Source organism: Quercus robur, chromosome 8 (assembly GCF_932294415.1).
Source record: "Quercus robur chromosome 8, dhQueRobu3.1, whole genome shotgun sequence".
Taxonomy (NCBI): Eukaryota; Viridiplantae; Streptophyta; class Magnoliopsida; order Fagales; family Fagaceae; genus Quercus; species Quercus robur.
In genome coordinates, this window is record NC_065541.1 from 38,119,631 (window position 1) to 38,146,891 (window position 27,261).

Consider the following 27,261-nt stretch of genomic DNA (forward strand, 5'->3'; position numbering starts at 1 on the left):
GAAAGCTAATGAGGACAAGACTTTGAAAAGTCCATTGGTAGCAGGAGTTTGGAGGGCTCAAGTACATGAGGTAGACTAGACTTGGAGGTTCTTTCGCTATTCGTGTACTCCAACTTATTCACTAGTGGATCAATTTCGACTTGGAGGGTTGCGGAGAGGTTTTTCACTGAGTTCTTCGGTTTTCTCTTTAATAACATATCTTGGTGTTATCTTGTGTTTGCATCTCTCTTCCCTATCCTTTAAGCTTTTCTTTTATTGTTCATTGTGGTTGAATACGGCTTAGAGTAATGTTATCGGTTTATTGTGCTTATTTACTATTATTCTGCACTTGATAAGTTAGAGTAAAAGCAATCTAGCCTTAATTTTAAAATTAGGATCCGAACAAGCATTACTGTTTTCACACTAATTTGAGCTTTCATTCTAATTCTTTTCTTGCATTGCATGTGAACTTGTTCTAGATGTTGTAATCGGTAAGAGTACATTTTGATTGCTTTCTGGTTAAGATTAAACGCTATTGATTGGGGGATGACTTCTTCATCTTTGGATTTTGGCTTCACTACAACAAAATGTATTTTCAGTGATGAAAAAATTCGTCACTAAGAACCTTTAGTGACGAAATTGGACTTTTAGTGACGAAACTCATTTCATCATTGAAACCTCATCACTAAAAGTCCTGGCAACGAAAAATTTCATCACTAAAAGTCCGATTTGATTTAAAAAAAAAAAAAAAAACTTTAGAGACGAAAACATTTCGTCACTAAATGTTTTCCTCACTAAAAACACTTTAGTTTATTAAATCATATTTAGTGACGAATAATTTCGTCACTAAAACTATGCTCGGGTATATATAGTGACAAAAAAGTTCGTCACTAAAACTATTTTTAAGAAAATCTAAGTACATATAGTGACGAAAATTTTCATCACTAAAACCATTTCTTATAAAATTTTGCTACATTTAGCGACGAAATATTCCGTCACTAAAACAATTTTTTGTTGCTATATTTGTGACGAAAAAAATTCATCTCTAAAACTTATTTTCTGTTTTTATTTTTTTCATGGCTTTGATATTAACCTGTAATCTGTCATTACATTATTAAAACCTCACATTTGAATAGCACATTTATTTCAACAATACATTTATAAAAAAAGAATCATACATTCCACAAGTAAAAAATAAAACAAGTATCGAATTCAAACTCCTTCCATACAATAATTGTTTGCAATACATACAATAACTTAAGATGTTTTATAACAATACAAAAAAGATAGCATAATATAATTAGAACTAACGGAAGATGTCCTTATATGTCTTCAAGTAATGCCAAAAGTAAATCCCCTAAAAACCACCAATAAGAAATCTGCACAAATATAAAAACAATACTACATTAAAATCATGAAGTAAAAACATTAACTATGTTATAACTTGAAGTTGGGTATTGCTAAAATAAAGTACTAACCAAAAAGTGGTTTAACTTGAAGTTGAACCACCCCCATAGGTAAGAGCATCATCATAACCCTTATTCCTCAAAAAGTTAAGAATATTCTTTTGGACCTCATGTTGCTTAGCTCGCGCCTCTTGGTCCCTAGCTCGCGCCTCTTGGTCCTTAGCTCGCTCCTCTTGGTCCCTAGCTCTTGCCTCTTTGAGCTCAATTATCTCGTTTTCTAACCGTTGGATATACTCCACCGAGGAATTAGATGAGGCGATGGTTACTAAAGAGGTGGAAGGTCTCATGCCAAGTCCTTTTACAATACCGGACTTCTTCTTAAAAACCAAGTTTGAGATCTCCTCTTGTGTAAAGGGAATTGCATTAGGATCTTGACAATGATCCACTTGCACTTTGAGAATATTTTCCTATCATTTGAAAGAGGGAAAAAAAACAAATAATCACAACATTAATACTACATATGTTATAGCTTTACAAATATTATAGAGATGGAATGATAGGAATGGAATGATACACATACATATGTCGCTTCATCCTCATGATGTGTTCACATATTTGTATTTGGATTGAAATGAACATCTTTTATGAATTAGACAAGTTAGACGTTATCAATGTAAATTTGCCGCGATACTTTGAAGCACCACATCTCTAGTAGCAGCATCAACATTTTTCCAATTTTTCATGTTGAAAGTGGACAAATTACATCGCACTTGTATGCCAATTTGATTGACAAGCTTGCACACATTCTTCCCAACAGGAGCATCATACTCTGCAGCTATACATACTGGTAGCTTACCACTTTTTTCAACAAGTGCCCGTACTACTATACCATGTATTGTTCCATGGGTAGTTCTGCTAGCAGATCATATTTAAACATTATTAATGTTAAAAAATTATACATTCCATATACATTATAGCTAAATTAAGTGAAGTATAATCTCAATAGTAAAAACAAGGTGCAGTTGTAATTAAGTATGTTCTATGTAATTACCAGTCGTGCTAGTTAATGCCTCCGCACTAGAAGAACTTTCAGCGGCAAGATTTGCTTCAGGAGGTATTTCCGTAGATTGGACCATCGGGATAGATGCCTCACCTCGCGAGCATGTAAGTCATCTTGGTGTCATCTGTAACTAACAAACATACATATAATGGAACAACAAAGTCATTACAAGTAATGGAACAATAAAATTATTATCATCTATTGTACCCTATGAAACATCTATTGTACTTTATGGATTACAAAATTAGATGACTCATTATCATTGTCATCTTCATCAATAGGTGGTACATAATCATCATCTACCATAACATTAGCTCTACTTCTTTTCCTTTTTGCACAATTGGACTGAGCAGAATCCTTTAGAGAAGTTGAGATGTGCTTCAATCCCAAAGTATCAATTATCTCTTGGTTTTGCCTCATTCTATCCAATCTTGCCATCTCATACCCCGGTATATTATGAGTGTATTTGGCCTTTTTGGGCATTTTTTGAAACTATGTATTGGCATGAAAGATAAGTACAATTGCTACTAACTTAATATCAAAGTCCACACCATTATCCATATCAAGCAATTCACAAGTATAAAATTTGAACATAATTGCTACTAATTTAACACAACAAATGACCACATCAATATTCATATCAAGTTCAAGATAAGTACAAAACATCTCAATAACAATTACTACTAACTTTACATATCATAGTCTACACCATTATCAATATCAAGCAATTCACAAGTGCTAAATTTGAACACAATTATTACTAACTCAACATAACAAATAACCACATCAATATCCATATCAAGTTCAAGATAAGTACAAAACAATTGCTACTTAGACAAGTATAAAACTTTAAGATAAGCACACAACATTTAAGACAATTGTTATGAACTCTACATATCATAATCTATATCAAGATCAACATTAGGTATGTCATGCTCTTCATTTTGATTAACATCTCTTGAAGTTCCACCTTCAAGAACAACCTCAGTTTCAACATCACCCATACAATAGTCAATAATATTGTCCTCAACATTGATAGAGACAACATCAACAATTGCTTCTTGTTAGAATGCGTCACTATTTTCTGTATTATCATTGGATTCTCCACTCCCGACTTCTAGGACATTAAACATTCCCCTGTATTGGATAGATTGCACAATTTTCCGAGGTTCACCTAATTTGGTTCTTAAAGGTAAAAAAACTTGTCTCGCTTGACTAAGAAGTATAAAAGGGTCATTTTCATACCACCGACTTGTAACATCAATGTTTGTGCAGTGTGCATCGATTCTTATCATTCTCCTTTGACCGTTGGTACCAATATTTTACCATTCACATTGGAACAAAATAACTTTATGGTGGAACATATACTCCAATTCCCAAATTTTGCACACATGACCAAAGAAGTCGTGCATTTCTCCCTTATGGTCCCCTTTCCATACATACACTACTGTTTTGGGTTACATGACGATTGTCTAAATCCCTTGTATGAAACTTTACACCATTGACCATACAAACTGTGTACTCCTTCACATGTGGCTTAGGACCATTTGCTAATGACCATAATTATTTAGTAGCTTCTGGTGACTCGTTAACTTTCAATTTATTCATCTATAATGACATACAACAAGTGATATTAATTAGTAATAAACAATGACGAAACTATTTAAATGTTTAATTTTTATTAGTGTGATTAAATTTCAAATGCCTTACACGTTCTTTGAACCACTTGGGAAACTCTTGTCGTTGGATTTAAGTTATAACTTCTCTAGTGAGATTACGCGATGTGCTTTTGTGTGCATTGTTAAAAATAAAGTGATTTATTTTCAGCTAAACATTGTAGATAATATTCAAAACTTGATCAAACAATACATGCATATAAAATCACATACTTTAAATAAGGCTTTAGCTTAGGACTATTGTACAACAAGTACCAATGAGCAGTATCAAGCAATGCACGAGATAAGTTGCCATCATTCCGCCTACCACTTGTAGGTTGGGCAGTCAGTGAAAAAACTATCAATCCTTCACTAGATTCACCAAAATCTTCATTTCTTTCTCTTCGATTATGCACAGTTTTGAACCCATCAATATACAAAGACCAGTTGTTAATACATTCTTTGAGAATGTAAGCCTCTGCAATCGAATCTTTTGGTCGAGCTTGGTTGGAAACATATCTTTTCAATTTTCTAAGGTACCTACGAGGAAAAAATATGCACATTATGTGATTTTATATCACATGGGAAACATGCAATTGATGGATGCATTAAAGGATCTAATTACCTTTCAATTGGGTACATCCATCGATATTGTATCGGGCCTCCTAGAATTGCTTCTCGAGGCAAGTGAATAGCAAGGTGGACCATAACATCAAAGAATGCCGGAGGAAAGAACCTCTCAAGCTTGCAGAGTATAAGAATTATACGTTCTTCTAGTTTTTCCAATTCATTCTGCTTTAAGGTCCTTGAGCATAAGTCTTGGAAGAAGCTGCCTAACTCAAACAATACAATACTAATGTCTTTATGTGCAAACCCTCGCAACCCAATTGGAAGAATTTGTTGTAGTAGCACATGACAGTAGTGGCTTTTCAAACCAGATAATCTATCATTTTTTTGCATTCACTGACATTGATATGTTGGTTGCATAGCCATCTGAGTACTTGACTGATTTCAAAAAGTCATAGAAATCATCCCTTTCATTTGGGCTTAATGAAAAGAAAGCTCGAGGCTTGTCATATGATCTATCAGGATGTTGTTTCAAATGCAACGTGTGCATAAAGTTCATATTTTACAAATCTATCCGTGCCTTACCAGTATCCTTGTTTCTCCCCTCAATGTCCAACAAAGTACCGAAAGTACTCTCACTAATATACTTTTGACCGATTTGGCTCCCCAATGAGTTGTCTTTTCTTTTTACTTGGATGCTTTCCTAAAATTATATTTGACATTCTATCTAGCTGCTCTTGTATCTTTCCCACTTGTAATTCTAAAGATCTCTTCTGTTTCTCCAATAAACCATTATGCAACCAACTATGTCTCCAACGATGTTCCATAGGCAAATAAGCTTGATGGTTAATGAATCAAATTTTACTTTCCAAACCTTTTGAATATGATTTATCATTGCAAATGTAACAAGAATGATAACCCTTTGTCCTCCACCCAGACGCATTACAAAATCCAGGATAGTCATGTATTGTTCACAACAAAGTTACACACATATGAAAATGCTATTTACTATAAGCATCATAAGTTTCTACACCTTCTTCCCACAACTCCTTCAACTCGTCAACCAATGGTTTCAAGTAAATATCAATCTCATTTCCTGGTTGATGGGGACCAGGAATAAGCAAGGACAACATAAAATATGGTTATTTCATAACCAACCAAGGCGGTAGGTTGTAGGGGATAAGTATGACAAGCCACATATTATAGTTGTTATTCATATTCCTAAAAGGGTTAAATCCATCTGTAGTCAACCCCAACCTTACATTACGAGGTTCGAGGGCAAAATCAGGATGTTGCAAATCAAACTCCTTCCACTCCTCACTATTAGCTGAATGTCTCATTATCCCATCATCCACACGTTTGTCTATTTACCATCTCATGTCCTTAGCTCTTTGGCCTGACATGTACAATCTCTTTAGTTTCGATGTCAATGGAAAGTAACGTAATACCTTATGAGGAATCTTCTTACCTTGGGCATGTGTATCCTTCCAAAATAGTGCACAATCATTTTTGCATGCATTTATATGCTCGTATGACTTGCCCAAGTCACTTAATATCTTCTTTACTTTATAAGTTGACCTTGGAACCAAGTTACCTTTTGGTAAAACCTTTATCAGCAATTCTAGCATCATATCAAGTCCTTTATTACTTAAATTGGTCATTACCTTTACATTCAACATCTCAATAACAAGTTTTAAGATACTATAATTAGTGCAACCCAAATACAACTCATGCTTTACATCTTCCTCAAGTTTGTCAAAATGACGCACCTCCTTATCTTCGGTTGCATTTCTTGGTTCCCTTTTAATTTGGTCACCTACCAAGGCATCGATACCATCCATATGATCACCATCCAACATTTCATTATCATGAATGTTCTCGTTCAATACACGAGGTTCTCCATGATTATACCAATTAATGTAAGATTGCATAATCCTACGATGAAGCAACTGGATACGCACAGTATGAGGAGATTGTCGATAGCAATTCACACAGTGAATACACAGGCATAGAATATTACCACTCAAGTCCACAACCGCTTTTCCAAATTAATAAATGCATTGACCCCTTCAATATATGGATGACTTAATCTGCCATTGGGTGTCTTACCCATTGTCATTCAACTTTTATCCATGTTTGACTACAATTACAAGATGAATGCTACTTTAGTAAAATAAAGACAACTCATGCATAATATATTCTAACATCTAAGTCTATAAGCTACTTAGAAAAAGTTCTATCTCATTCATGAATGCACAAGTCTATATTAATACTTAAACAAATATACATTGCACACTCAAACACTCCCAATATTAGTTTAAACCACCTTATAACACTATGCAAGCCACCCGATTGCTCCAACACAACAACCTACCACAAAATCAATTTCCAACATTACAAATATAGAGTTTTACAAGTATTTAAATCAAATAAAATACTATTCATCACATCTAATCAACAATACTCATTCACATTTGCAAGAATTGAAAAACACTCCCAATATGTATTTAAACCACCTTATAACACCATGCAAGCCACCCACTTGCTCCAACACAACAACCCACCACAAAACCAATCACAAACATCACAACTATAATGCTTACAAGTATTGAAATCAAATAAAATACTATTCATTACATCTAATTAACAAGGTTCATTCACATTTGCAAAAAATGAAAAACACTTCCAATATGTATTTAAACCACCTTATAATACCATGCAACCCACCCACTTGTTTCAACACAACAACCCACCACAAAACCAATTTCCAATATCACAAGTATATATAGTGTTTTATAAGTTTTTAACTAGAATTTACTTAATTTGCTCAAGCTAAGTTTACAACTTTCAGAAAAAATCCAAAGTTAACTTGTGTTCTTCACCTTGTTCCTCACAATTTCTTCAGCCACAAAAGAGAAAGAGAGTTGAAGATAAAAGAAAGATAACTTTTTGTTAGCTTTAGCCCACATACCAAAAAAAAAAAAAAAAAAACCAATATCTAAAGCTTCAAAATATATATATATATATATATATATTAATAATCTGGTTATCTTCTTCTTTCTTTTCTTTTTTTACGTTCCATTATAAATAATCAGCATCCTAACATCCCAACATAATATGAACTAATCAATCTTTACATGAGCACACACTAAACGAAGTTTGAATAAGTAGATGGAAGGGACCAATTGCGATCGATTTTTAAACATAGGTACTAAAAAGTAGGCAAAATGTAGAAATGATCGTCATTCATTAAAAAGGGATCTATTCAATTCATTAAAAAGGGAGCTGATAAAAGATTGGACCTATGACCGCACTCCACCACGAAGGGTGGAATGCTTCAAGCCATTGGTGGTTGAACACATGACACCAAACAAAATGAACAGTATGAGAAACACTCAACGTACACCATAAGAAAAATGAAATTAAATGTTACTAAGAATCAATTAACATCATCTTTTAGATTAAAAAAAAAAATTCACTCATCTTAGAAAGAAACACATCTAAAAAAAAAAAAGCATTCTTCTTTCATCTTAAGCATAGTAATAAGGTACCCATTAAGACCTGGAAAGAAAGTTTCAAATACTGCAAAAAAAAAAAAACTCAAAAATTCAGATATTAAAACTTTTGAAAGACTAACAAATATTAAAGAATCAGATGATTCATGGCTTAGAAATTATTGAAACAAAACAAAATATATATAACTAAACAATAGAGAAACATAAGAGAAAGATAGATTACATTTAAAATAATAATCCATGGTTATAACTATTTAAAGGAATCAAAAAATTTAGAGCCTACAAGTTATATATATACACACACACACATATACATATATATGTGACTACACAAATTCAAATGTTAAAACTTCCAAAATGCCAAAAAAGATATATAATTAAAGAATAAGTTATTAAAACAATTAAAAAAATATACAACTATTCAAAAGAGAAACATAATAAAAAGAAAAAAGTATACGAATCCATAAAGCAATAGGTTTTAAATTTTAATACGTCTAAACTTTAAACAAACCTTATTAGCATGTGACCCATGCCAAAAAATGTTGAGTAGGAGCCTATGTTGAAACAATGAAAGCCATACCTCCTCTTAGTATATCATATATAAGCTTTTTGCCCAATAAATTAACGTACTTTTATATCATGAGGTGAAGCAAACATATACAGTAGCAACAACCTTAAATTTCAATTATTACAAGCTTTTTTATCTTATAAAAAGTCAAAGACTTCGATTATATATAGATGAATTAAATTACTTTCAAATCCGTCTAACCAACTTAAAAATAATGCAAAACTAACCTTCTAAATTTCATCAAAATTCATTTCAAGTTTCTAATTTTACTTTCGTTCAATTGAGTTTTCAAAGTTTCAAATATATTCAATCAAGGCTTCTATTTGGCTTCATTAGTCTATTTCATTAGGCTAATATAAAAAGGTACTGTTTTATTTTAAAAAAAAATAATTTTTTGAATATTTTATTATTGTCTAAAAATAAAAAAAGGGACTAATAAAAAAAAGCCTAAGGGTCTGTTTGGTTTAGAGGATGGAAAAATAGGAAGATAGAAAATAAAGGGAGGATGAAAAGTGGAAGGATAGAAAAGATTTTAGTTTCCCTTATTTGTGTTTGGTTGGAAGGGTGGAAAAGTGGAGAGATTGAAAACTTTTTTGTTTGGTTGCAAAGAGAAATAGGAGGATTGAAAATGGAGTTTGTACGAATTTACTCATATGTCCTTATTAAAAATAATGCTCAATTAAGGGGAAAAAAGGGGCAAACAAACAACCAAAAAAAATGCAATCATCCAAAGTTTATTAAAAAGGAAAATTCATGTCCAATAAAAAATAAGAAATAAATTTAAAAAATTAAAAAGAAAAAAAGTCCCCCCAAAAAAAGCACTATATGGTACTATGGTGAATCACAGATTCCATCATCATAGTAAAAAAAAAAAAAAAAAAAAAAACCAGAGTCTAGTGAAACCCAAAAGGAAAAAAAAAAAAAAAAAATGGTAGGCAACCCACGTTTATTTCAGCTAGGTTGAAGTTGCCAAAAAAAGAAAAGTAAAAAGAAAATGTGGGCAATTTTGTCTACTTTTCACTTCCATTTTCTCTCCAATTTGGAGAGATTGTGTTTTGGAGGGGAAGGAGAGAAAACTTGTGGGCCCCACCAAAATCTCTCCTCTTTTCCACCCTCAACCAAACAACTAAAAACATCATTTTCTCTCCACTTTTCTCTCCTTCATTTTCCATCCTCCCTAAAATAACTCCAACCAAACATAGCCTAAATCATAAGAGAAGAAGAGATTTCCTCAATGCGCTTCTTTTTCTACGAAACAAAGTCCTCATTGAAACTCTAGGCCTTATCCAACTCCACCTTCAAGGCCCATACCTTATATAGCAAATTCTCAATCAAGTCCTTATTTTCCCATTCGAGTCATCTTTGTTTATGGAATTTGAAGATTGTAGTTATTGTGGCTGAACATATTGCTCCGCAACATGGCGGTTTCCGGTACTAGTGCAAGTCATAGCTCCAAAGTCCACAACTTGTGTTCCCTTTTAAGAGTGGTCTATGGATTTAGGCTTGTTCAAAACAAGAGATGTTCTCTTTTTTTTTTTTTTTTTTTTTTTTTTTTTTTATGGTTTCGTCCATAACACTTCGTCAGTCCTTGCACCACGGTAAAACATTCTCAAATCTCAAATCAAACCCAAAACCTCGACTTCGGTGTTAGTGGTTCAACCACTTGGCAGTAACACCTCTCTCTCTCTCTCTCTCTCTCTCTCATTGGGTTAAGGATTTACCTTAATTTTTTTTTTTTTGATTTTACTTAGGCTACATACAACGTCGTTCACATTTTAGGCTTTTATTTTTAATTTTTAATTTTCTAATAATAAAAAAATATTTAAAAAAATAAAAGATGATGCCATTTTATATTGGCCTAAAGGAGCCAAACAAGAAGGCTTTGATTTAATCATTTGAAACTTAGAGAATTCAATTGAGCGAAAGTAAAGTTAAAGGCTTGAAATGAATTTTAGTGAAACTTAGAGTGTGTTTTGCATTTTTAATTAAAAAGAAGATCACTTAAAAAAAAAATGAATCGACTACAAGTTGACCTATTTTTGCTCCATGTCCTAAAATTTCCAAGTTAGTGCAAGTAATTTCCTTTAGGTTTGAATTGGGGGTTGCAAAATTGTTTCCAATTTTGCTAGATCTAAATACATGCATGATATATATAAGTGACAAAAACAACATGATATTTTTTGAAAAATCAGAATACAATATGATGGGATATGATAATTACAATTTTTTTTTTTTCTATGTCAATTTTTCCAAAAGTTTAGATTTAAGTATATTATTAAGATGTATTTGCAAAGATATGGAATGTGTCAAATTATATAATTGTAAAGTTGTGATTTACAACTTTGTTTTTTGTTGGCTTTATTCCATAACAAAAAGTGTTGCAATTGCTCTAATTTTTTTCCTTGTATTTTGTGGGATTTTATTGTATTGGGTTTAGTATTAAGTTGGTGAAAACTCAAGCTTAAATGAAGAATCAGTGGATTTCACGAGAAGCTCGTGAGAAGCTAAGCCACAAAAGAGCATGTGAGGAGCATATGACTGGAAGCTGAAGAGTCGTACCAGGTTGTCGTTTTCGCGAGTGTCTCACCGGTAAGGCCTTCCCGCAAGACAGTCGCGAAACATTCTGCCTAGAGGATTTTTATGTGTGAATTCCTTACCCTTCACCCATACTATATATACCCTCATTACCCACAAATGTAAGAGAGGCTATTCAGAGAGAAAAATCCTAGATAAGTTTTCTACAACACACACACCCATCTTTTTGAGAGAGAGCTACTCATCCTTAGTGAGAATTAATTATAGCCTCTTCTCCTTCCCTCTCCCATTATCATACCTTGAGAGGAGATTTGTACCCAAACACAATCCATACCTTTTCAGAGTGTAGTGAGTTTTTTTGGTGTTGTTAATAAACATTGGAAGATGCCAAGGTTGGCGGATGCAACATGGAGCTTGTTACGGGATCAGGAGAGCTAGACAAGACACAATTCCGAGAAGCCTTGTTGGAATAGGAGCTTGGAGGGCTTAGGTACATTGGGTAGATTGGACTTGGAGGGTCTCTTGCTAACCCATGTATCTCAACTGATTGTCTAGTGGATCGATTACCGCTTGGAGGGCGGCGGAGTGGTTTTTCACCGTGTTCTTCGGTTTCCTCTTCGATAACACGTCTCGGTGTTATCTGTGTTTGCATCTCTCTTCCCTACTCTTGTTTATTTCATTTTACTGCTATGTTGCTTTAATTATGAAGTAGAGAAGCTCTCTTGTTTGTTTGCTTGTGTTTACACTATTTCGTACTTAGTATTAAGTTAGTGTAAAATCAATCAAGCCGTAATTTGAATTAGGGGTCTAAAGAAGCTCTTGTGTTTTCACACATTTCGAGCTTTCAATTGGTATCAGAGCGGGTACACTTGTTGTGGTTTAAATACCTAAGTGTGATCCTCGACCCCTTGTGTTTATTTGCCATGGATAATGCTTTATATTCTTCTATGGATATTGTTGATTGTAACATGCCATGTGTTTGTGAAAATGTCTCTATGAGTGTTAATCCTCATGATTGTGATGACATGTTACATGAATCTTTGGGTGTTATTGATATTCCTAACATCAAACTCTTCAAGAAAAAGGCTAAGAAGTTTCATAAGGATTTGAGCAAGTTATTTTGTGAAAATGATGAATTGATTGTTAAGCTCAATGAATCCAACAAATTGGTTGAGAAATATAAGAATCTTGTTGAAAATTCTCTTGAAAAGCTGAAAGAGTTTGAGTGTTTGAAAATGGACTTGGATGCTAAACTTGTTCTATCTAACAAACTTGTTGATGAGCTAAAATGTGAAAATGAATCTCTTAAGATGCATGCCAAGTGTTTGATTACCGAACCTTCTGTTAAAAAGGATGATAATATTTGTTGCAATCATGTTGTGGTACCTGATTTTATGCCTATTGTGTGTTCTACCTCAAAGGAAACATCAGTGTATATTCCTCCACACAAAAGAAACCAAAAGGTGGAGAGAAAGACTTTTAAGCCTAAGCCTCTGTTTAGGTCTCATCCTAAGGAATTGAGTGGATCTAAGTTTGTTCTTAATTGCCACCATTGTGGTGTAATCGGTCACATAAGACCTCAGTGCCCTAAGTTAAAGAGAGAACAAACTCATGTTGCTAGATCCCTTCCTAAAAGGCTTAGTGGACCTAAACCCATTGTTTGTCACCATTGTGGTGCCTTTGGTCATCTTAGACCACATTGCTCTAAATTTAAAGCTCTTAAAAGAATCAAAAGAAAAGAGAAACTTGAGTTGTTTGGAAGGTGTGCTATGAAAGCAAAACCGGTTTTGGGGGAAAATGGTAAGTTGTTGGAAAAAGTTTTTGATGTTCTTACCTCCTTGTCTATGTGCATCTCCGGTTCTCATTCTTCCAACCCTCGTCTCACTTCTCATGAGACACTCATTTTATACAATTGTTCTGTTTGGATGAGGAAGGGTTCCTATGGTTGAGCTTGTGCTCCTTTGGTCCTTGATCTAATTCTTTCGATCTTTGTAGGACCATTCATAAATTAGATGCTTCATTGTCATGCATTTGTGCATCATGCATCTCTTTATATGCATTGTTTTGTTTTTGTTTTGATCTTACTTTTATGTCTTTGTTTTGTGTGTGTAAAAATCCAAAACCACATAAAAGTGAAAAATTCAAAAAGTTTGATCGTATATGTTTGAGCACTTTTCACATGTGAGTTTGGCCTAGTACTTTTGTACTAATGGCATAGTGCATTTACGAGCTTAGCTTGTTATGTATGCACATATATCTTTGTGGGAGAAATCTTGAAATCTATGTGTAAATGTTGTAAATAGATCTTCAAGCTTGTCATGAATGATTGGTCAATAGTCTTATTTGTCTTGATACTTGTATAGACTTGTGCTTATATATATTCCCACTTTTATTTTTATGCTTTTGCAAATAGAGCTCACCAAATGTAAATCTCAAAATGAAAAAGAGATTATGAGCTACAAAAATCTGTCGCACATACTAGTATTTGACTAGGAGAAAGGGAAAGCAACCTTTTAAATTGAAATGTATGATGCTCAAAAAGCCAAAGGCTAAATCACAATGTTGAAATATCAAAAATTTCAAGCACCGATCTCAAAAGGAGATGTATTATCCAAAAAGGATCAAATGTCATGCATTATGCTGAAGCCAAATGAAAAGCTTCTAAATTTTCTAATCATTCTCTTGTGGGAGGTCGTATATGCTCATTTCTATAATTAAGATAGACTACTTGATTTTGTATCAGTTGTGTATGACTTGATTGAATTGATCATTGAAACTTCACTCTAGTCTAAGGACTATTCTACACTTGATCCACACACACAACACACAAGTTTAATGTTCAATGAATGTCTATTTCATTTGTGTGGTTGTACATGTTCAAATGTGATGTGTGTGTGCTCAACCATATGTGGATCAAACCAAAAAGATTTTTTTTGTTGTTGTTCTTTTTGTTTGCTTTTGGAAGTGATTTGTATCACCTATGTTTTTCAAAGTTTTTCAAGTTGTTTTTGTATGAAAAACATGTTTTCTGGGTGTTTTCGTGACCCATTTCATATGTAAGCTCAACTGGGAGTTAAATGGTCCAAATCTCATGTTTTTCAATTTTGTACAGAGAGTTTCGCGACTGTTTCGTGAGTAGATTGCGAGTAAGGCTTACCCGCGAAAAATTTCGCGAGTACTTTTGCAAGTCAACTTCCCACGAAAATTCCCAGATTAGCTTTTTAAAGGGCATTTTGTGGGACATTTGTTTTAAACTTCTCCCATCTTCTCCCAAACCCTTATTTTAATGCTTTAACATCAAAACCCAACTAATTTCAAATGTTTTACATTTCATAAACATATCTAAGGTAATCTTTAACTCTTTTCATCTATTTTGATCCTTAGATTATGCTTTTTAGGGTTTTATGTTCATAGTTGAGATTTTCTCAAATAGGAGTTGGAAAACTTAATTTTTGTCAATCTTTTTTATTGAGCTTTGTTTTAAATGATGATCTTTGAATGTTGGCCCCTTGTGGCAAAAATAACATGTATTTAGGCAATATTTTCATATGTTCTTGCATTGTTTAATATACATGTGTAGTGTGTGCACTCTAAGTGTTTGATAAAATGCCCAAATGGCATTTTCTCGTTGTTTTGGACTCCGATGAGTACCAAACTTTGGGGATCACCATAATTATTCATGTTTATCATGTTTTGCTCATTGGTGGTGTGTTTTATACACTTTGCCTCGTGAGTGCTTATTCATGCATTGGTCCTGCATCTCACATGCACACTAGATGCACCTTTGCTGCAGACTCTCTAACACTTGGCATGTTTTGCACTTCTCTCATGCTAGTCAAGTCCTTTTAGACCTTTTAGCACTGAACATGTTTTTGTGTCTTTGTCATGCCTAGGTTTATATCATGTTCCATCATCCTTAGCATGTCATGTTCTTTATGCTTTATGGCATTTTTTTTATTTTATGTTTTTGTCTTATGTTTGAGCTTCATTTTCTCATTCATCTTGCACCCTCATGCATCATACCCTTACTCATATCTTCTTGTCTTTCCCTCATTCCTCTTGATTTTTTTGTTTATTCGTGACAAAAAAGGGGAGAGTATACAGGTTTGTATTGTTATTTCTATATGACTCATGTGCACACTCTTAGGGGGAGTAATTCTACCTCGTGCACATTCGTAGGGGGAGAAAGCTATAGGGGAGATGCATATACTAAGGGGAAGAAGACATTTTCCTTGTTTTGTTTTGGTTTATATTACACTTGTGCCCTTAGTAGGATTGTTCCTAGATGCATATACTTCATGAATTTTGCATTGGTCGAGTGTTGGACATGCATTTATCCTTATGCTATTGTGATTTATTGATTGCATGTTCGGATGATCATTTGCTTTACTATATGATCATTGTGGTCATTTCCATATAATTGTCATGTGTTTAATCAAGTTGTTCATATGTTTCACAACATGTTTACTTGATCGCATTTTACTTGTTATATTATACTTGTCCTTTTATCACTTGATTTACCTTGAGCGTCTAATGTGTTTTGTGCAAATGTTTCAGGTTACAGGTATATATGTTCCAAGTGCTATATAGCTTCTAGATTTAGGTGTGAGTGAGTTTTGCCATTGTTCCCAAGCTCACGTTTAAGTTTGGAGTTTGTTATAGGGTGTTTTGTCACGGAATAACCAAGGGGGAGATTGTAAAGTTGTAATTTACAACTATATTTTATATTGGCTTTATTCTATGACAAAAAGTGTTGTAATTGCTCTAATTTTGTTCCTTGTATTTTGTGGGATTTTATTGTATTAGGTTTAGTATTAAGTTGATGAAGACTCAAGCTTAAATGAAGAATCAGTGGATTTCGCGAGAAGCTAAGCCGCAAAAGAGCATGTGAGGAGCACATGACTAGAAGCTGAAGAGTCGTGCCAGGCTGTCATTTTCGCGAGTGTCTCGCGGGTAAGGCCTTCCCGCGAGACAGTCGTGAAACATTCTGCTTGGAGGATTATATGTGAATTCCTTACCTTTCACCCATACTATATATATATCCTCATTACCCACAAATGTAAGAGAGGCTATTCAAAGAGAAAAACCCTAGATAGGTTTTCTACAACACACACACCCATCTTTTTGAGAGAGAGCTACTCATCCTTAGTGAGAATTAATTGTCGCCTCTTCTCCTTCCCTCTCCCATTATCATACCTTGACAGGAGATTTGTACCCAAACACAATCCACACCTTTTCAGAGTGTAGTGAGTGTTTTTGGTGTTGTTGGAAGCATTGGAAGATGCCAAGGTTGGCGGATGCAACATGGAGCTTGTTATGGGATCCGGAGAGTTAGACAAGACACGGTTCTTAGAAGTCTTGTTGGAGTAGGAGCTTGGAGGGCTTAGGTACATCGGGTAGATTAGGCTTAGAGGGTCTCTTGCTAACCCTTATATCTCAAATAATTGTCTAGTGGATCGATTACCGTTTGGAGGGCGGCGGAGAGGTTTTTCACCGAGTTATTCGGTTTCCTCTTCGATAACATGTCTCGGTATTATCTATGTTTGCATTTCTTTTCCCTACTCTTGTTTATTTCATTTTACTGCTGTGTTGCTTTAATTATGAAGTAGAGTAGCTCTCTTGTTTTTTGATTGCGTTTATACTATTCCGCACTTAGTATTAAGTTAGTGTAAAATCAATCAAGCCATAATTTGAATTGGGGGTCTAAACAAGCTCTTGTGTTTTCACACATTTTGAGCTTTCAATAAAAAATGAGGAGAGTCTGTAAGTAGTTGATGAGAGATTTTGGTTTTTCTTTCTGTTTAATGTTATTCTGATAGACTTAGGTTTTTAAACTCACTATAGAACAAAGATGCCATTCCTTTCAATATTTGATACTTTAGAGCATTAGCATTGGAGTGGATAAAACCCCAAATATATTATTTTACACTCTTAATTACCAAAATTAAAGCTCTATTCAGATGGGTATTGCTAGAAAAAATTTAGCATATAACTACAGTTACTTCTTAAATTTAAAAGTTACTGTAACTGTGTTTATAAAAATAGAATTGCTTATTTATTGAGTCTATCTCTTCATTTAATGTGTTTTTATTCTCCCTCTTCTCTCTCCCTGACTTAGTCTCCCTCGTGGCCTTCTCTCTCTCTCTCTCTCTCTCTCTCTCTCTCTCTCTCTCTCTCTTTGCATGGAGATCAGCGTGCGATGGTGGAAATCAAAATGTAGTGGTGGAGATTGGCGTGGTGCAATGGTGGTGTCTGTGCTACTATGGGACAGGTTGTTGTTTGTGGATTCTAGGTTTTTTTTGGTTGTGGATGTTGAGTTTGTGTCCTTGGTGGTGATGGTAGTGGATTATGGGTTTGAGGTGGTGATGGGTTGTGTTGATCTATATGTATTTATTTCTTAAAATTTTTTTGAGAGAGAGTTTGAAGCTGGAGGAGAAGAAGAAGAGAGCAAAATAATGAAAAAAAAAAGTGAGAATAAAGAGAGAGATATGGAAATGAGGAGAGGAGAAGAAGATAGAGAATAGAGAAAAAAGAGAAAAAAATATTTTTTAAAAGAGGAAGAGAGAGAATGGAGTAATTTTTTTTTAATTAAGTTTGTAGCTATAGTAAGTTGCCATCTTTAGTAGTTTACTACAACTTAGGTGCTAAAATTTTTTAAGTTTAGCAACTTTGATATATCAGAGCACTAGCATTATGGTTGCAAAATCCCCCAATTGCTATTTTACAATCCAAAAGCATAAAAAACCCACTACATTTGGATGTGCATATCCAAATTTTTTTGCAACTTTGCTACACTGGGTTCTTATAAATAAAAAACTACTGTAGCAAGTTGTAAAGAATTTTTTAATATAAAAAATATTCTCTCTCCTCCCTATTACTTGAGTCCAATTTTATATTATTTTATTGTGTAGTTATATTATTTTAATGAGATATATGTAAAAATAAAAACTGAAATGTAGAGTGTATTGTAAACTGAAAGTGAGTGTATTGTAAAAATAAAGCAAATTTTTAGAAGGTAAAATACAAACTTTTATACCTTTACCAATACTAGTGCTCCCAATTTTGTTGTTTGTGTTGCTAAAAAAGGTAAAATACAAACTTTTATACCTTTACCAATACTAGTGCTCCCAATTTTGTTGTTTGTGTTGCTATTTTAATAGCTTTGTTGTGAACTCACCAGGCAAAAAAGTAGGAGTAGGTTTTTTCTTTCCTTTTGTGGTTTATTTAGGATTGGTTTATTTTACTGAAACTGAAATTTTTTTATGAAATAGTATCATAGGACTTATGAATAGTATTAAAAAGTAAAAGACTCATAAATGGTACAAAAAATAAGCTAAATAGTAAAATAAACTAATTTTTTTTAATTTAGAGTCAAACACACGTTGATATCATCAAACGGTCATAGTCAGTCCGTGCCATCATACATCTGACTAAGAATGTTGAAGGTAATGGTAGTTTTTTCAAAATGGTTGATTGACTTCATTACAGATTACATCTGCTTTCTAACTTACACTGTTCTAGAGAATTTGACGGTCTTCCTGAACAGGTTTTTTATTTGCTACGTAACATGGATGAAGCTATTATGAAAGCTACAAACTTAGAAATGGAGAGCAAATTAAATAAAAAAAAGAGCTAGCTCCGAGAGAATTACATCAGAAAACACTTAAAAGGGGCAGAGCCCATAACAAAACAATTTGCCAATCTATTAGATAAAAACGAAGAGGCTAAAACATGAGCAGCCCTATTAGCTTCTCTAGGAATCCAATTGAACTGCATCTACTGCACCTGGGAGGCTTTTGACAGCGAGTCAGAGCTAAGAACCTCAAATCTCCAAGGAGACCGAGAGTTTGGGTCTGTGATAGCCTCAACGTAGACCATGGCATCACTTTCAATTATAGCCTGATGAATGTTCCCTCAGTATCTAGAAACTCGAATTCAGGATCTATTCATTTGTTCTCTCTTTCAAAGTAAAAAATTAGCATAGCTTCTCTGCAAAATTCTGTGCATTCATGGATTACAAGAAGAATCCATGGCCTATGATGCTTTCTTTTCTCTTCATCTGCCTATCTCTCAACAATCATCCTTCCCTTGGAATTGACACCATCTCTGCACACCAACCTCTCTCTGGTGACCAAACTATTATCTCTAACGGTTGGAACTTTGAGCTCGGTTTCTTCACACCGGGTAACTCTTCTCGTTCTAATTACTACTATATAGGCATGTGGTACAAGAAAAACTCTCGCAGAACCATAGTTTGGGTGGCAAACAGAGAGACGCCAGTCTCTGATAGATTTTCTTCTGTATTGAGAATCTCAGATGGTAATTTAGTTCTGTATGAGTCTCAAATTCCAGTTTGGTCAACAAATTTGAGCTCTACGAGTTCTGGTCCTCTAGAAGCTGTGCTTCAAGATGATGGAAATTTTGTGCTGAGAGAGGGGTCTGCTAATTCACCAAAACTTTTGTGGCAGAGTTTTGATAATCCAACCGATACATGGCTTCCTGGTGGTAAGATAGCATACAACAATAAAACCAAACAAAACATTCGTCTTATTTCATGGAAGAATTCTGAGGATCCTGCACCAGGACTCTTCGCTCTTGAGCTAGAGCAAAATACCAGTTCCTTTATTATTCGATGGAATAAGTCTGTACAATACTGGAACAGTGGACCTTGGGATGGAAAAATTTTCAGTTTCGCTCCTTTTTACAACTTCAGTTATGTTTCAAATGAAAATGAGATCTATTTCACCTATTCGCTATATCATCCTTCTATTATATCTGGATATGTGATGGATAAATCGGGGCAGATTCGGCAGCTTTCATGGTCGGAAAGAACCAGGCAGTGGAGTTTGTTTTGGGCTCGACCGATAACACAATGTGAGGTTTATGCTTTTTGTGGGCCTTTTGGCATATGCAACCAGCAATTCCTGCCTTTTTGTAATTGCTTGCAGGGTTTTCAACCTGCCTCCAGCAACAGTTGGAATTTGTCGGATTTTTCAGCTGGGTGTGCAAGAAAAACCAGTTTGAAGTGTGGGAAGAGGGACAAGTTTTGGGAAATGCCCAACATGAAATTGCCTGAGCATCCACAAACTGTGGCAGTTGGAAGTTCATCAGAATGTGAATCAACCTGCTTGAATAACTGCTCTTGCACTGCTTATGCTTATGGCGACCATTGTTCAATTTGGATTGGAGATCTCTTGAATCTGCAACAACTCACAAGCGCTGACACTAATGGAGGAACTCTATATCTCAAACTTGCAGTTTCCGAGTTATCCGGTAAGGCAATTACTGTAGGTATAGTTTTAGTTTGAGACTTTCAGTTGTAGGGATAGCAGTTCTTGAGTTACCCAGTTCTATAATTGATTTGCTCTATTCTATTTTCTTTATTTTTAGATGATAGGAGTCTAATTCGATTTTGAAATTTGAATTCTGAATTAGGATGTTTTTACTGATTTCCTTTCCTTTCATTATTTATCCTTGTTATTATTCTTACTCTTCAAGTTTGTGGTAACTAGTAAGTGGACTTTTCCTATAAAATGGTGTAAGGAGGTGCCTTTGCACCATCAGCTCTCTATAAACCTGTTGTTTACAACCTCCAATACCATGATAACGCATCAGCAATTTATAAGTTAGTGAATACATGCTTTCACACACAATAATTCCTCATAAATCATAATACCCAGTTTCATAAACATTGAAGAAAGACGAGAGATTCTCTCTTGTCGGAGAGCTAACAATCATAATTAGAAAAACTAGTTGTATGTCTATGGTCAAAGCAATAAATCCAACATAGTGCTTGGCAGCTTGCTTGAACCGCAAAGATGGTATTGCTTGACTATGTCAATGACTAGAGGAAAAAAAAAAAACCCAAAACAAATATAAAATATAGAGAAGGACGTGGAAGCTTGTGGCCCTAAAGAGCAACAAAGCCAAAAACACCATTCACGCGTGATGATCTATTTATCAGACTAAGGAAATCCATTGTACGTTTCTTTGTGATGACCCTAATGTCAACTTCATTGGCCTCTTCGTTGCCAGCATTGACATCGTAACCCTGGTCTCTATCTCCGACCAGCCCGTATCTGGCAACCAATGACAAGGCGGAGAGAAGCTTTGAAGACTGTATTTCAACGTTTCTAAAATTGGGTATGGTGAGCAATTATTGTGCGTGGTATATCTTATTCACTCATTTGTGAAATGCTGATGTGGTATGCTAGTATTGGAGGGTGTAAAACTTTTATTTGCATCACATGCTTATCAAATTTGGACTCTTGTACAAAAGGTTAGGATTCTATTTCATGTGCTTATTCCATATTAAAATTGCTTAATTAGAAATTTAGAAGCAATGAATCAGACTAATGTTGCTTCGCTGAATTTTTTTTTTTTCTTTAGTAAATTATGATAACGGTTGATTTGATAATTTGCCACAATGTTAGGACTGGCTATTTAAGTTTTAATCGAGAAAAAATCCTGATTTCCAAGAATTCTCTTTTACTTATGTATAATCACTTTTAATGTTACTTTTGAAATTTGAGAGGTCTTTCAAAAACTTCACAAAATTGTCTTTAGAAAATTTAAATGTGATTATCATGTCATATATTGTTATAGTTTGTATTCTGCACAACAATAAACATAAATTTTTTTAGAAACAGACACACACACACACAAAAGGAAGAGAGAAAGAGATTCTAACACAAAAACACACCACAATTTTACTCAAAAGTCATGATAACTTTTAAGGGAGGGTGGAGCAAGTTATACTACACATAACATAGTCTCTTAAGCAATGTGGGACAAATACTTTTTTTTTTTTTTGAGAAACAAACACACATATACAAGGGAGAGAGAAATGAGTTCTAATACAAATATGCACCACAATTCCACTTAAAAACCATCAAAATTGTAGAAATTGATGAAAACATAATATTTTTAAATTTCGACTGATTATCATTTAATTCAATCATTTCAGCTTGTTCAATTTAACAAAACATGAAGTGAGAGATTTCAGTTCACATTCTATATATTGAAATATGACTAGTCTTTATTTTTTTCTTGTAGTTTCTCCTCCATCCAAAAAAAGGATGACATTGCTTCTTATTATTGGAATAACTAGTGTGATTGTTCTTTGCGCCAGTATTTCTATGTGCATATGGCAAAGAAAGATGAGCAAGAGAAAGGGTAAGCACTTTGCAAAATGCATATGATGCACCACGCTGAGTTTTTTGTTATTTGAATCAGAATAAAGCCAGTAATACGTTCCTCCACGTAATTATCAAGCAAACTAAGATACGTCAATGTCTTCTGAATTTAGAAAATAGACAAATTAATAAAAGAAATCAAGCACACCGCATGTTACACAGTGAAAGCCATGTCCAAGAATTGATAGACTTGGGTGAGTTGAAAGAAGAAGATGAGAAAGGCTTAGATTTACCTTTTTATGATTTGGAAAGCATACGAGTCGCTACAGGTAACTTCTCATATGAAAACAAGCTTGGAGAAGGAGGCTATGGGCCTGTTTACAAGGTAATTCTAGCAATATTTTTTGGTCATTAATGTTCATGTCTGCCTGTTTTGGTAAATGGTAATATTAATTGTGCATTGGGAATTTTGGTCTTAGGGTAAGCTTCCAAGTGGTCAAGAAATTGCAGTAAAGAGGCTTTCACGAGTCTCAGGTCAAGGTTTAAAAGAATTTAAGAATGAGGTGCTATTGATTGCAAAACTTCAGCATCGAAACCTTGTCAGGCTCCATGGATATTGCATAGAAGGGAGTGAAAAGATTTTACTTTATGAGTACATGCCTAACAAAAGTTTAGACTTCTTTATATTTGGTTGGCTTCTAAACCTAACTCCTACCATTTTACCATCCATGTTAAGTTAACATTGTTTCTTATTTTAGTTGCTAAAATTATTCTAAAATGAAAAATGGAAATTGCAAGATCAAAAGCAAAGTATGAGTTTGGACTGGGAGATGCGTTTCAACATCATTCTGGGAATTGCTCGAGGAATTCTTTATCTTCACCAAGACTCTAGATTAAGGATTATTCATAGAGATTTGAAAACCAGCAATATTCTTCTAGATCACAAAATGAACCCCAAAATATCTGACTTTGGATTGGCGAGAATTGTTGGTGACAGACAAACTGAGGCAATCACAAGCAAAGTAGCTGGAACTTAGTAGGTTTCATGTAGATAGTATGATTATTATAGCTAATTATTTACATATTATGGGAAATCTTCAATTTGCTTAACTTGTTTAGACAATATGCACATAATTTCCTCGCTAATATTATAATTTATACAATTGTTGCAATGTAGTGGCTATATGTCTCCGGAATATGCGATAGATGGAATCTTCTCAATCAAATCCGATGTTTTTAGTTTCGGTGTAGTTCTACTTGAGATTATAAGTGGAAAGAGAAATACAGGTTTTTATAAGTCAAAACAAGCAATGAGCCTTCTAGGTTATGTAAGTATTTTGAATTTTCATAACTATCTATGTTTGTGTCACTTTTTTGCTTCATTCTAGGTTCTGTATGTAGGTATGTTGAATTTTCTAATTATCTATGCTTTGGTAATTTTTTACTTCATACCAATGTTTGTCTATTATCACAGGCATGGGGATTGTGGACTGACAACGTGCTGATGGATTTAATGGACGAGACCCTACAGGATACTTGCATTGCAGATCAGTTTGTGAAGTGTCTCAATATTGGTCTCTTATGTGTACAATCTAACCCAAGTGATCGCCCAACCATGTCAATTGTTATTAAGATGCTAGATGGTGAAACTGTGAACCTTCCAACCCCAAAAAGACCAGCATTTGTCATTGGGAGAGATCAATCCAGCTCAACTTCTTCTAATAAACCAGAATCAATTAATGAAGTAACAAATAGTCTAGAAGCACGATGATCCTGAGTCTTGTTATCATGAGTCTTGTTGTTTTTTTTTTATGATTAATCCTGCAAAGTTAATCGTGCATTCACAATTAGATAATATAAATATTTTTTTCCCTAATTATTTTCCTTTGCTGGATACTTCTTTCAAGTTATTTTAAATCCTTTCCCGTATTTGTTGTACTGACGCTTTGAATTGGAATGGATAAGATTTCAGGTTTCTTATATTGTGTTTGGACTATTGCTATTCTAAAGAACTTCTAGTATGATTTAGAAGACGTCTGAATTACAGAAATTATTGTTTTGACATTATCTATAAATATCATTACCGCATCCTGCCCAACGATTACCCATCCTTGCTCCTCCACTGAATAAAAATTCTATGTCCTACTATGAGTGGTTAACTTTAAACTTTATTAATAACTATTTATAAGGTCATTTTCTTAACCTAAAATTACTTTTACAAACTGACAAGTAACAACAATTTAAAGGTCATGGTCCTTCTCGGGCCGCCATCCATTATATTGTGCAATTTTTATTACTCATTGTCTTTTTAAAATATATATATATATATATATATATTTATATATATGAGGTAGAATTCTACTCTAGTCTAATCAAAGTTTATATGTGTGATGCTTATTCTTAGAGACTTGAACTCTAGTTCTTACCCCCCACATCCTACAAATACTTAATTCTCTTTTAGAGTAACTATCACACAAAGGATGTGTGGGCTGTGCCGTATCATCACTCACTACTAGTTGCACTTGCACCACATGAATCTTCTCAAATTTGACAAGATTGGCAGTTACCTTTCTCTTAATACACAAAGACTTTTGTTAACGAGTATCCTAAGGACAATGTTTAAGATACATTAATTCTTTATTAAATATTTTTTTCATACACTTAAAAAAAAAAAAAATCTATATCTATATAAGATCTTGAAATTCCCTCCAATTTGATTGTTTGTGCACAAAAATCGGGCTTAAATAGCAAGATTGTTAGACTCCGACTAGACCATATAGTCTGACCAGGCTAATCGGAAACCGAACTGAAATCCGGTTTCTTAAACATACAAAATCAGATTTCTTTGAAATCCCATGAACCCCTTAAACTGCGGTTAGACCGCATGGTTCAGGTAGAACCAGTGGCGTTTCAATAACGGTCCAAGCTTACTTGTTAATTAAGAAAAAAAAAATAAAAAAAGTGCACTTAAGGGCAATAGTTAAGGTGCATTAATGATTTATTAAATAATTTTTTTAATACAATTTAAAAAAGTAATATATATATATGAAGATGGTAAAACATAGAGTTGATGGGCCTGCCTTAATGGGCCTGACGGATCGGAACTGGTGGGCCTGTATAAAGATGATCCCCTGCACTTTGAAGGCCCATTGCTGACAGACGTAGTAAGGGCCCATGATCCGAGGTCCATATCGCCTAGAAAAGCCTTAAGAGCCAAAAATGGAAATCCTTGCTCACCACGCTCAGAGGAATTTGTATTAGAGTCCCACATGGAAAAGATTTGGAAACCAAGAAGAAAAGTCAACCCTTTGCCACTATAAAAGGCCTGCCACCCTCAGAAATCGAGGTACGCTTTAATTGACCCTCTCTTACGCTCTAAGTAAAACAGAAGAATTCTAACTTGACCGTCGGAGAGCCTTTGGCCGGCACCACACCGGTGCTCTCTGAAGGATTCTTTCGATTGCTTCTGTCGTGCAGGTTCGATTCGAGTCGCGAGTACGGTGTGACCCATTGGTGACAATTTTCGACGTCATCAGTTGGCGCCGTCTGTGGGAAAGAAGTAACATAGCGCACTATCGCTTCCTAGACAAAGGAGTTACATGGTACTCACACGCTCGATGGCAACCACTAACGACGTTCAGGAAGGGGAAGCCCCTACGACTGCCCTTGAGAGACAGGTCAGGACGCTCGCCGCAGCCGTGGAGCGCCTCACAAAACAAAACCACGACCTAGAAGAGCAGCTGAACCAAAAGAGTGCGGCCGTCAATAACCAAGGAGCGGATCAAGAAGGAACCAACGCTGAAAGGAGGAACCATGACGGACCACAGGAGAGTAACGCCCCAAGCAAACAAGTGCGACGGGACGCTAGCATCCCTTCAGTGACGGATACAGCTCCACAACCCATCATCGCGGAGATGCAGGCGATGAAGGAACAGATGGAAGTACTGATGAACGCTCTCAAGGGGCGAGTGTCCAGTGATCTTGACGACCTTGTCAACCGGACTGACTCGCCATTTACGGCATCCGTCAATTCCTTCCCCCTGCCAAGTAAATTCCGCATGCCAAGTATGGATAGTTATGACGGAATCAAAGACCCTCTCGATCACCTAGAGACCTTCAAGACCCTGATGCACCTTCAGGGAGTGGCAGACGCAATTATGTGCAGGGCGTTCCCTACAACCCTAAAGGGCGCAGCAAGGATTTGGTTCAGCCGGCTAACACCAAACTCCATCGGCACCTTCAAGGAGCTGAGCGCTCAATTCACTACGCACTTCATCGGAGGACATCGGTATAAGAAATCCACGGCTTGTTTAATGAACATCAAGCAGAGAGAGGAGGAGACGTTACGGGCCTACATATCACGCTTCAATAAAGAAGCGCTCTCGTTCGACGAAGCCGATGACAAGATACTAGTGGCAGCGTTCACGAACGGGCTGAAGGGGGGTAAGTTTTTGTTTTCCCTATACAAAAACGACCCAAAGACCATGTCGGAGGTGCTTTACAGGGCCACCAAGTATATGAACGCTGAAGACGCACTATTAGCCCGAGAAGATAGACCCAAGAAAAGAGACAGACAAGAGGATCCCCGACAGGACCAGGGGCGGAAGAAAGGAAGGATGGGAGACCGAAGGGAGGAGAGACGTCCAAAACATATGGGCGCAAAGTTCACAAGTTTCACCCCGTTGACTGCTCCGATAGACCAAGTCCTAATGCAGATTAAGGACGAAGGATCCCTGACGTTTCCGGGAAAGCTGAAGAGTGATCCCAACAAAAGGTCCAGAGACAAATATTGCCGCTTCCATCGTGACCATGGTCACGACACGACCGATTGCTACGACTTG

The 27,261-nt window shown here is 35.1% G+C and overlaps 1 protein-coding gene across 5 annotated transcripts in view; it reads left to right on the forward strand.

Moving 5' to 3' along the window:
• LOC126695431 (G-type lectin S-receptor-like serine/threonine-protein kinase At4g03230) overlaps window positions 1–27,261 on the forward strand; it is a 174,361-nt gene that overhangs the window by 63,914 nt on the left and 83,186 nt on the right. The window contains exons 2-7 of one of the 5 annotated variants that reach the window (XM_050392184.1): window positions 22,341–22,460; window positions 22,594–22,805; window positions 22,900–23,110; window positions 23,219–23,456; window positions 23,598–23,748; window positions 23,895–24,400. In XM_050392184.1, coding sequence (XP_050248141.1) covers window positions 22,341–22,460; window positions 22,594–22,805; window positions 22,900–23,110; window positions 23,219–23,456; window positions 23,598–23,748; window positions 23,895–24,191 — 1,229 coding nt within the window. In that variant the 3' untranslated portion in view covers window positions 24,192–24,400. Of the gene's footprint in view, window positions 1–22,340; window positions 22,461–22,593; window positions 22,806–22,899; window positions 23,111–23,218; window positions 23,461–23,597; window positions 23,749–23,894; window positions 24,401–27,261 lie in introns of those variants that run through there. The other 4 variants (XR_007646026.1, XM_050392188.1, XM_050392187.1 and 1 more) reach the window with 4 other exon arrangements.